A 12,837-nucleotide genomic window follows, 5' to 3' on the forward strand; every position below is an offset into this window, starting at 1 on the left:
TTAAATAATCCCATTAACTTCAGTTAACCCCAAATCCAATTCTAACATGTAACGTTTCAAGTAAGATGTCAAATGTATGATAAGATCAAGTTTATTTCTTTACATAGAACGTAATTCAAACAGGCAACCAGGCCATTCATACAGTATGTCAGACCTTACAGAGGATTTCAAAATTTCAAATAACAATAGCAATTTTCAGATCACCACAACCAAGTTATAAAATCATTGCCAAAGCAACAAACTCAATGTTTTGACTCCAGGGTGAGACCTCCAGGCTGTCGATTCAGGTCTTATTTAGTTCCTGAACCAACTTGGAAAGAGTCTAACGGCTGGGCCGGGGAATGAGCCTCTCTGGATGTGGATAAACGAAATAATAAGCTCTCATATCTGCAGAAAAGCATGGGCTTGCTGGTGCTTTCGAAGTCTATCCACAAACATCTCAATGATGCAAGAATTCCCAAGCAGGCATCTCCTGGTTCTTCAGTAGCTGGGGAGTGATGCTTTAAAAAAATCAGACAACATTTCACCCTTGTACCATAACCATTAGCAAAACCATCGCAAGGATCAATCCATAGCATTAAGATTTGAAATGGTTCCAGTTTTGAAAGTCTTGCAGAGATAGAAAAACATCCTTGAATGTAGTTATTCAAGAGTAATGCAGTCATCCAGATGTTATAAGCATCACCTTTTCAGATCTCCTGGCTCTTTGGTGAGGGCAGGGCAAATAGTGGCTGTAACTGTGGGCGGAGCTGCTGTGGTCCCCGGGACAGCCGTGGCAGCCGCCCTCTCTTTAGCCAAAGCAGTCTGAAGCTCCGCCCTGCGAGCCAAAGCGGCTTTTAAATGCCCACGGATCTCCTCGATCGTCACCTGGAGCTCCTCCAGCTCGCCCTCTCTAGGGGGGCTCGAGGAACCCTCCGAAGAGGCGGTCCGCTGAGCCACGGGTCCTCCGTTTTCACACACCCTCCTCAGCAAACTTCCCGCCCCGGAGCCGAGCGTGGAGGTGGAGCTGCCCTGAGCCCCCTCCGCCATGACGCGTGGGAGCAGACATCGTGTGTTGAGGGTCTCCAGGTTGAAATGGACCCTCTTGTTGTCCTTGGGCTCCTGTTCCGCCTTGGCGCTCTCGTTGTTCCACTTGGCAAAGGATCCAAGGGGTGCAGGTGCAGGTGGTGGATGAGGTTGAGCTTTCTGGATGTTGCAACTAGGAAGACAGAGCCAAGATAAGCGGTTCGGTTAATAACGGCATTCATCATTACAAGATCCTCAGCATGCGGTAATAAAATGAGCAGGATTATAAGCAACAGCAAAAACAGAACATTTACTTTGTTCTGGCTTCATTACGTGTTTGCACATGTTTAAAGAGGACAGATGTGAGACAAGCTGTGATAAGCACAAGCCGGCTGTCAACATGAAAAATAGATGAAAGGAACAACGTGGAAACCTTTTCTCGGCGTTCACGCGCTGCCTCTTCACATCCTCGTAAGTCATGTTCAGTGCCCTGTGGATTTTCTGTGCAAAAAATAAAGTTATCTCAGTGAGAGAGAAATGAGAAAGATCAACATCATGCTTTTGATACAAAAGAAATCTATTTTTCAGAGATGGCAATTACAGAATCTGCCTGGAAGTAATCCCCCCAGAGAAAGTAGCTATAAAGACCCCGAGACATCAAGCATGATTTATTTAGCTTTTGCCCCATGAACAAAATATTACCATTCCAGAGGATCAAGATATTTTATTAACCGAAACTTGTTGAATGTTTGCTTTATTTTCTATGAGCCTTTTCCATTTTTCAGTAAATACAACCCATACATTAACTGATACGATGTTCTGATAATGTTCTCATCTTTAAAAGACACAGATCTTTATACATTAAGCTTTATTTTGTTTGAAGTAACACATCTGAAAGTACCTTTCAAATAGTTTAACAGATTTTTTTTGTAGTTAATGGTTTAATATTCTCTTGTACAGTAGACGGAAATATTGACCATCATTACCGTAACAGCACGGTTTTCCCACATTTAAAAGTTACATTTATAATTTTCTATAAAATATACTTCATTAATATCTAATTATGTATGATGAACAAAAAGTTGCTTAGGCATTCTCTTTTTTAACATGCTACTGTATTGACATTTTTAGGCTGTTACGGTAAAGAGTTTTTAAGGTCTTTTTAATATTTATGCTTTAATGCCTTCATTTTGACAGGACGGTTGGTGTTCTGACATGAGAGTACTGGGTGGAGAGAGGAGTGCAGGATCGGCACAGGACCTCGAGCCGCCGGATGCACAGTTACGCCATATGTCTGAGCGTTGCCACAAGGCTATCAGCTCCGACTGCGGACTTACGTGGAAACACATCGTTTAAAAACATGTAAAAGTTTTCAAATGAATGCTTTAAAACATATCAGACCTTGTTTTAATGCCTAAAAAGGACATTTGGTTGATGCTAATATTTAAAAATATATATGTTTGACATCTTGTTTCATTCAGTGTTTTGTACCACACACCTCATATTTTAATGGTTTAATCTAACCTGAAGGGCATTTAAAGCAAAACACCCCTTTTGGCCACTACTGTATGTCTACCATCAAACCATAAATGAGCATTTTAAACTGGTCAAACGATGTATTAAATAGCATCAGTTTCTGCCTCACCTGACTGGTGTGAAGCCAATATTTGAACTTCTGTCGGCGGCGGATATGCGGCAGAACCAGGCGATAGAAGGCGTGTTCTCCCGCCAGGGTGAGTAAGGCTCCGGTCACGCCCACACACAATAAAACAAACAGCCCTGAGAAGTGACGAATGCCCATCTGCAACGTCTGAAGAGACACATAAAATACAAGTGTGATTATGCTTCATTCTATTAGATTATGAGCCATATTAACTATAATTATCGAATCGGTCATGCTCTCCACAGGCAGCAAATTCCAGTGTGAGTCATAATGTGAGTCATTAAAGCAAATATAGTTAAAGGTAACTGAATTAAGACTTTCTGCTAACCCTGTTTGATATGCGAGGACGCCTATAAGCCATCTGTAAGAAAAGAGCAAACGCTGTGGCGCTTTCAACACAGCTGTGTTGATGTTATAGTTTACTTGGAGGGTCCTGTGGCCGTGGTTTTATCGGTGGCCTGTGCCCACCTCTTGCAATTCTCATTGAGTAGAATGGAAATACACAATCTGCTTTCTCCAGGTTTTACACACATCAGGACTGACAATACTTGCGCACAAGAGGGCAGTACAATCCTGCCCTGACATTTCATCAGACGTGTAAGATTAAATTCACAGAACACCACATCATCCCTGAAGTAAATGTAATGGAGAAAAACGTGTATGCGTATTAAAACAGAAGCAGGAGTCACTTTTTATTTAGACAGAAGAGCGGTTTTTATGAATCACCACATTCTATTTCATATGATTTAAGGGATAGTTCACCCAAAATGAAAACGATTTCATCATTTGCTCACCCTTATGTCATTTCAAACCTGTATGACATTCTTTCTTCTGCAGAACACAAAAGAAGATATTTTGAAGAATGTTGGTAACCGAACAACACTGACCCCCATTGACTTTCATTGTTTAAACAATAAATCTTTTGTTCTTACATCACATCATAAATACAGGGATTCCTTGTAACTTTAGGTAAATATGTATTTTTTACACTAAAATGCTTAAATCTCCTATATAATACGTGCTAAAAAATACTATATCCAAGCACAACTAAATATAATTCCTTGGTATTTCATTGGATTTCCCCTCTAAATTGTAAATAAAACCATGGATCAAAAAGATCAATAGTGCGAGTTACTATACAGACCATGAGATGTTCTGCGAGTTTAGGAAACATTTTTGAAAATGTCATATTCATGCAATTCCTCTTGGTGTGGCTGGAGGCACATAGATTACACACTTTAATGTGATATTAACCTTTAATGAACTGGACTGTTTACTTTTTCACAGCGAGTCTGTCAACCAAAGCAGTGACTCTGTTAAAAGAAATGATATGAATGAGCTTTTCTAAAATTTTCATCCGTGTGTTTTGACGGTAGGGCATGAATGAGTGAAAGAGGCAGAGGAACGGTTTTGATCTGCAAGACAGCAGGCAAATTCTAAAAACAAACAGACAAGACAGATTGATGGTGAATGTTATAATTCACGTGCAACCATCCACTACATACCACCAAAAACACGGCATTCTTGGAAATAACACTTTCTATAGCTTTATCCATCGAGACGATATGTTTACTTGTTGGGTTGATTCAAAACCCGGTATTTCTAGTTATGGCTTTAAGCGTCCCACAAGGCATTGTCCTCATGTTCTCATCCTCCTGTGATGCCACAAGAGCACCACAGATTTGAAATGGAAATGAGGAATAATCTTTTCTGCCCAGGCAATGGTAATTTTCCCCCTGAAATTAAGAAAAGACGGAAAAAAACATGCCCTGCTGCAAGTTTAAAGCGGTAGCTCTAAGAAATCTGTGTTGGGAGAGAAAGGGGATAGTTTGGCCTCAAAAACTCCTCATTTCTTAGACGGATGTCAAAAAGCCTCACGCAGCCGTCAGCCTATCAGCACGCTCCAAAAGTGTCATTTACTCAGGAATCTTCTGAGGGTTTTTCACATCCAACACACCTCTGAGCTCTCAGCAGCAGAGATAATGATATGAGATAAGTTGGTAGTGAGCCAGATCAATATGTACAAAGAATCGAAGCCTTCCTTCACTCAGGGGTAAAGCAAACGGCACTTACATCAGCCTGACAGACTCAAAGAGGCTCTGTGGATGTGATCAACATCTGAGATCTCTATTACACAGAATGACAGCGATAGTTTCATTGCCGTAATTGTATTAATAAGATATATGATGGGAAGGCGTCGTAAGCTCCGCCCCAAGAGCTTTGCTTGATTGGATAAAACATTTAGTAATGAATTACAGAGTAATGTCATTTAGTCAGTCTGGAGATTTGGGTATGTGCACCGCCGTAATGAAGGTCAATATTTATCATTTACATCTGTAATGGCACATGTGGGAGCAAAGAGATATTATATGCACATTTCTGGATATTTAAAAAGAAGATATTTTGAGAAATGTCTCTGTGGTTTTGTGTTTATACAATGGAAGTCAATGGGGGCCGATGTTGTTTTGTCAAAATATCTTCTTTAAAATACTGTATCTTCTTTTGTGTTCTGCATAAGAAAGAAAGTCAAACAGGTTTGAAATGACATGAGGGAGAGTAAATGATGACGATGATTTAATTTGTGGGCAAACTATTCATTTAACTATCTCACTAGCAACAATCTGCTCTGTCTAAAATATTAACTATCTACAGTACAATGTAAGTAGTTTTAAATAAAATGTATGAAATATTTAGATTGAAGTGTGTGTGCATAACATACACAGTATTTCGATCTAATAGCTCATATGTATGAGATGTGAAAGTGACACCACTAACCACGCGCATTACATGCTTCTCATCTGCTTAAAAGGATTGAAATATACAAGAATTAAGTTAATAAATATTCATCAATTCATTAATATTCAAACTGATGTTTGAATAATGATTAAAATGATTCACAAGGAAAATCTGTTTTTATCACTATATCCCATTATTGATTTTTCACTTGACAATATGCCTAAAACCGTGTCTACACCAGACGCGACCGGCGCGACGCGACACGACAAAAGACATTAGAAATGCATTAGAACCCATTATAATTTAAAATTTTGTCCACACTGGATGCAGCGCGGCGCAGGTTGTCATGTCGCGTCCGGTGTAAATCCTGCTCACCTCGGTAACAGCAAAGACTCTCTTCCCGCACGGCACCACTTTGTACCACTTATCGTGCAACATGTCCATGTAGCCGTCAGACTTGTAGCGGCTGATGAACTCTGATATATTGGAGGTGAGTGGTGAGTTTTGAGGCAGTCCGATCCCATAACCTGAGGACAAATAAATCAGCCTGTTAAAGTCATAAATCCAGTCGCTCAGTCCATTTCACCAAAACACAAGCATCGCATATAAAAACAGCTAATGCTTCATTAAATAGTCTGTCCCTAAAAACTTTCTTGTGTTATATAGATCAGCATCATTATGTGCCCACTGAGCTGTATAATGGCAGGACATATGAAAGAAATGACCAATAGGAAATGTCGTCATATTTCATGTTTTGACAATACAAGTTAAGTCAATAAATGGCGCCTGAAATATGCTGTTGTTGAATCAGTGGCTCTCAGACGATTTTGCATGGCGACCCAGATTTTTTATCGGAACCCAAAGTTTGTTCTGTACTCTACACCTAAACTTTTGACCCTGCACCAAAAAAATCTTCATTTTTTTGCCGTTATGCTGATCTTGCTTTTCATGACTTCTCTTTGATATCTTTAATGAAACATGCAGATTCGATTTTTAAAATAAAATGATATAGGACCATAGGAAAAGATCAACCTGTGCCAAGAATAGATTGTGACGGCAGAACACGGCCAAAAATGTAAAAGCAAGAACAAAAACGCAGTGATTTGAATGATGTCTGACAGAAGGAGGCGTGTCTCTCTGGAGTACCTCACAGGTGAGTTATGATGTGGGCGGGGCTTTTGAGTCCTATCACTGATAAGTCATGTCACGAATCTTATTCAATCAACACACACGTGGCAGATGAATTGACATTAGAAATGAGATGACAGGCATATGATAATGAACACAGCCAGGAGTAGGAAATTAAACTGATTATACTGAATCCCCAATTACTGAATTAGTCCATCCGTCCATCTGAAATGGAAAAATTATTGACTAGCCAAAATATAGGGAAATATGAAATATAGAGTATAAATATAAAGAGCAAATATAATATTAGGAGCTATCAGTGGGCTGTTTTTCCTCAAGCTCTCTGCAGGAAATCTGTCACTCAACAGCCCCCGCTGGCCCCTAACTGGCTGACAGATCACTGGTATTCAATTGTTGACATCTATGCATTTCATCACTGCCAAGCTGCAACAAGAACACAAAACACACACACTCACTCACTCACTCTCTCTCTCTCTCTCTCTCTCTCTCTCACACACACACACACACACACACACAGATGTTCTGATGGATGCTTGTCAGTACATTGATACAATATGGCATACATACAAAACAGATACAGGCCAAAAGTCCAAAAGAGACCATGACTGAAAACACTTAATTTTTGCATTTTCTATTATTTAATATTTTTTAAATTATGAATTACATTATTAGTATAACAATTTCAGAAAAAGTTCAGAATTTATTTCTATATGCTTTGCCTCCCTGTTGTTTTAATGACACTCGAGCTTATGCTCCAGAAGTTGCAAAACCTGATGATCCATATTATCCCAGAGTGATTTGAGAACGTTTTAAAAATCATTCTTTGTGCTTCAATGGAAAAGGAAATCTGACCTTTTCTACAAAGGCGTTAACATGGTCCATGTCACAAATTTACATTTATAAAATACTTTAAAATCTCAAAGAAATTATTTTTAGAGTCCATCAATTCTACATTATTTTTATATCCATTTTTCTTTTATTATTGTTAAGAATCCTTGAAAGGTTCTGCCTATTTCTAGTTTTAAGTCACATATTTTCAATCATTTATTTATTTGTTATTTAACAGGGACAATGAACAGTCAATGACTGCCCCAGAATTAGCTACAGAGCTAAATTTCATCTGTAGTCCCTGGGCAGGAATTCTAATACAAATTACAGCTTTACATACATCCTTCAGTAATAAAAACTCATATAACACCAAATACACCAGATAACCCAATACAATATAATTGGACGTTATCGTATAAAGATAATACATCCAGTATCAAATATACGTAAAAATATAGTCATCAAGCCATAGCAAAAACACAATAAAAACAATATATTTAATGATCACAGACTCGGCTCATTTTTAACCATAGTTTAAAGTTTAGCTTAAATTGTGCAAAAGTAGGACATTGTCTTATATTAATTGGTATGCAGTCCCAGCTAACAGCAGCTCTTACAGATAAAGCCGAACGACCAAAGTTAGTACCTCTATACTTCACTTCACAGTCACCTCTTGACGAAGATCGTGTTTTTATTACATTTACGTTACAATTCTCCAGAGTCCCTTACAGGAAAAAAACACATCAATTATGAGTTTTTACTAGGGCTGTCAAAAGATTAATCGCGATTAATCACATCCAGAATAAAAGTTTGTGTTTACATAATATATATCTGTGTACTGTGCATAATAGTTTTGTATTTATTAACACATACACATCCATGCATATATTTAAGAAAAATCTTAAAATTAATAAACATTTATATATCATTTAAATTATTGGTAAATATAAATAAATACATGTAAATATTTCCTAAATATGTATACTTGTGTATGTGTTTGTATTTATAAATACAAAATGAATATGCACAGTACATAGACATATGTTATGTAAACACAGACCTTTATTCTGGATGCGATTAATCACGATTAATCGTTTGACAGCCCTAGTTTTTACATTTGATTTTACACGTGCAAAACCACATGCGATCCCATGTGAAATGTTTGTATGAATTCTGTTTGAGTCCCATGTTAATTCACATGTGAAAACCAATAAAATCGCATGTGTTTTTACCCACATGAAATTCATTAAAATTCATGAGTTTCAAATCTCGAAATTCTATGTGGTCTCTGAAATGTGTATCCCAATTTACAATAGATGCACAGTCTATTGTAAATACTCTTGGAGGAAAATTAAGAGACCGTTTCAAAAATAGTTTTAGTTTTTCTGAATTTACTATTTATACTGTACAGTAGGTATGTGTTCAGGTAAGGTACTAACAATATTTCTCTCAAATTTCTAATACAAATATAGCTATTTGCAGAAAATGAAAACTGGAGAACTTTTTTCTGACCTCAAATACTGTAAAGAAAACTGTTTTTCTTTACAGTTATTCACTTTTAAGCAATAGAACAGTAATATTTGGACATGTATTTAAGAACAGTTCAAATGTTACTTTGTTTATGTGTTAACCTTGATTTTTATCACAGTTTTCATGTGTCTTGTTATCCTGTCAGTCTTTCACATTGCTGTTGGATGACTTTATGTCACTCCTGAGGTTATTTGATTTTGTTGAAATTCAACAGACACTGGACTGCAATGGCCACAATACATCTAGAAATACTGATTATATGAACATCTGTAATAATCTCTTATCAACATCCTCACTGACCTTCTGCCTTTTAAAAAACCCCCTCTAAAAATGTGACCCATGCAGCGTTGGGTCTAAAAGGGACAAACCTAAACTTTGGGTTAAATTAACCCAGAAAATGTTTATGTTTGACCCAACAATAGGTAAAACAACCCAGCATTTTGGGTTGAAACAACCCAGCATGGGGTTAATTTATAACCCAACGGTTGTGTTAGTCCCTTTTTGACCCAACAGTGGGTTGAAAATAACCCAGCATTTTTTAAAGTATAGAGCAATTTGATATTGAAAAGCATTTTGCACAGTTTAGGCATAATTAAAGAACAAGACCTGTCTGATAAATTACAACAGACGCATGAGAGCGTGCTTATTAATCCATATAAACATGCAGAAAATTGTCCCGCGCTGACACGTGTCACGACACCAAGGAGCAAAACACGCTGAGGGGTAATGAACGGACATGAGAAATGACACAACAGGCATATGGTAATTAACACAGAGAATAGCAGGGCGTGAGCTCAATTAGCCCTGACGCCCAGCTGAGGGTCACGTCTGGAAATGAAGAAATCATACGCTGAAGCACAATTATTTCATCCAATTTTGCTGAACTTCGTTCCCCTCTTGCCTTAAGGAAAGATCCGGCAGCTCAGGAAAACAGGCCAGGCTTGCATTTAAATTGGCCTCTACTGCTAAAATGCATGACAGCAGGAGAGATCGCAGGAAGGCCAGCTTGAGTTCTCACTGTTTCTGCTTGTCAGCTGTGGATTTGTCAGTAATATAGTTGGAATATATAGAAATATAGTTGGGATACTTCGTAAACAATTGTAACTTTCTTAAGTCACAAGCTTGTTCAGTGAATATGACACAATTTTGGTCATATCCAATGCATATAGGGCTGAAAAGATTCCTCGAGTAACTCGAGTTATTCGAATACAAAAAAATCATCGAGGCAATTTTTGTTGCCTCGAAGCGTTGTTTAATCCAATTAACTACAGTTCACACAGAGCACTGCGTTCCCCCACGGACCATTATTACTGACGCACAGTCCGCTAAACTCTATTCATGTTACAGGGCTCTCAAGTCTCACGCATTCACCGTGAGACACACACACTTTAGTCTGTTCACACGCTCACGCGTATTTCTCATGCTGATACATAAGTGATAGCTTATTGAAATGGTGAACTGCTATTTTACTTAGTTTTAGTCTATTTTGCGAGTGAAACTTGTTTTCCGGCTGCGTTGAGTCCATAAAACTAGATTCGGACTAACGTTAGTGGATGCAGAATCATGTTATTTACACATGTCATCTGTCTGTTCTGCGTGTCTGAGTGAATGAACTGCACTTTATGAGGACATGAACACATGAACTTCATCTCCAGAGTTGCTCTGAGAGTTTATTTCAGAACATTTTACTGAGTGAAGCTAACACACTAAAAAATAAGCCTCTTCAGACGACCTGCCAAAATAAAAGTCCGGTTAACTCGGTATTTTTATGTGAACAAATATATTACTATTTAATAGTAAAAAATAAACTAAAACTAATTTAGATAAACTAAATGCATCATGCATAAGCTGAAGTTAGTTGTTTACCTTTGAAATTATTCTTTCTATTTTTATTAATGTTTCTTATTTATACATTTGTATTAGGCCTATATTGCATTTTGAATGTAATATGGCAATGGAATGTACTAAATGGGTTTAGTTTTCACAGATATTAATGTATGAAATTTCAGCAATAAATATATAAATTTTTCTAAAAAGGAAACAAATTAGTTGTTCATTTTAAGAGACCTGTCTTTATTAAAGAGAGTTGCTCTTTAATAAAGAAAAAGTACTTATTATCCGAATACCCGATTAATCGATGGAAAATCAGTAGAATACTCGATTACTAAAATAATCGATAGCTGCAGCCCTAAATGCATAATCACATCAAATTCTGACAGTTCTACCTCTTGTTCACAAATATATCCTTCCACAAAGCTCCTGACTTCTTAAGGAGGAGATTTTGTTTGTAAACCACATGAGCCTTAAAGGGATTGTTCAACCAAAAATGACAATTCTGTCATCAATTACTCACCCTCTGTAGAACACAAAAGAAGATATTTTGAAGAATGTTGGTAACCAAACAACAGCGTTACCCATTGACTTGCATTGGTTTTGTGTCCGTACAATAGAAGTGAATGGGCGCCGCTGCAGTTCAGTTACCAACCTTCTTCAGAATATCTTCTTTTGTGTTCTACAGAAGAAAGAAAGTCATAAAGGTTTCAAATGAGAAGGGGGTGAGTAAATGATGACAGAATCTTCATTTTTGGGTGAACTATCCCTTTAAATGTCATGTGACTAGCCACTCCATAAGCCGTATACATGTCTTACCTTCAATAGCGAAGGGTTTACCGACCGTTAGCATCTTGCAGTCGGCATCAATCGACACCTCGTAGTCCAGCAGGGCTTTGTCCATGATAAACGCATCAAGCTGAGGCGGATCTGTCCTTCACAACAGAAAAAGAGGAGGGGCTACAAATCTACACAAACAAACAGGCACACCACACTCAGTCTCATTAAACATGCACAGTACCATTTTCGGAAGTCTGATTGTGGTGCAAATGGAGGGCAGCCATCATTCGTCTGAGGTAAATGTTCGTATACGCAGCGTTTGCCATAAGTCTGCAGCTACGCTAAACCAGATGCACACTGAGTAGACCCTTAACTTAGCACTTTTAATGGATAATGATTACCAGCCCAACTTTCTTCATTTACACATAATGAAATAACTCATTTATTAGTATAGGCATAGGCATAGTCCTGGCTTAAGCTAAACTGTGTCTGTGAAACCGAGCCTAAATGAACAGTTCAGCCAAAGATTCTGTCATCATTTACTCACCCTCATATCGTTCCAAATCTGTATAATTGTTTTTGTTCTGATGAACACAGAGAAAGATATTTGGAAGATTGCTTGCCAGGAAAAATTACTTTATAGTTTTTTGTTCTGTTGAACACAAAAGAAGAATGTAGTAAAGCAAACAGTTCTGGGGCACTTTTGACTACCATTGTCATTTTTCCTACTATGGTAGTCAAAAAGATTATTGCTGTTTTACCATCAGCGGCCCATTCATGTGACTTCTGAAGTCTGAAGCTCTTGAAATCTGGGCTGCAAACACAGCTGCATATAAACACCATCTCAGAGCAAAAATAGCAAGCATGCAGCACACATTTGAAAGTCGAGTGTCTAGAAATGAATTTGCTTTGCCGCTTTGTTCGTGTTGTACATGTGGTCACTGATACCTCTGATCTTCTTCACAAAATTAAAAAAAAAGGATTCAAATGTTTTCAGCCAATTGCAATTTTTCACGGAGCTTTGACTCTTTTGAAACAGAAAGTCGCTTTTAAGTTCTTCGTCCAATTACATTTTAAATGATACATGCAGAAATATAAACGGAAGCAACTGTGACTTCCTACCGTATGATTTCAAGCTTAATTTGACCTTCTGTCGTACAGAATCAAACCTTTACTAAGCGATTATTGAAGGAAACGAGATGCGGCGCCTTTCAGATTCTTCATATTTCTGGTGTTCTTTCTTGATTCATCTCTGCCTTGAGGTAATGTGAGGTTAGAACTCTGAAAGCCGTTTGCATAGTTTGCTTTTATGGAAA

General features: G+C 37.8%; 1 protein-coding gene across 1 annotated transcript in view; it reads right to left on the reverse strand.

Annotated features, from left to right (window-relative positions):
• Positions 1–85: 85 nt before the first annotated feature.
• The window catches only part of grin3bb (glutamate receptor, ionotropic, N-methyl-D-aspartate 3Bb), a 63,007-nt gene continuing 50,255 nt past the window's right edge, over positions 86–12,837 (reverse strand). Inside the window, exons 5-9 of the mRNA XM_057362022.1 lie at positions 11,561–11,676; positions 5,780–5,931; positions 2,651–2,815; positions 1,439–1,506; positions 86–1,198 (exon numbers count right to left, since the gene is read on the reverse strand). Of these exons, the coding sequence (XP_057218005.1) occupies positions 682–1,198; positions 1,439–1,506; positions 2,651–2,815; positions 5,780–5,931; positions 11,561–11,676 (1,018 nt within the window). The 3' untranslated portion in view covers positions 86–681. The remainder of the gene's footprint in view (positions 1,199–1,438; positions 1,507–2,650; positions 2,816–5,779; positions 5,932–11,560; positions 11,677–12,837) is intronic.

This window comes from Triplophysa rosa, linkage group LG20 (genome assembly GCF_024868665.1).
Source record: "Triplophysa rosa linkage group LG20, Trosa_1v2, whole genome shotgun sequence".
Lineage (NCBI taxonomy): Eukaryota > Metazoa > Chordata > Actinopteri > Cypriniformes > Nemacheilidae > Triplophysa > Triplophysa rosa.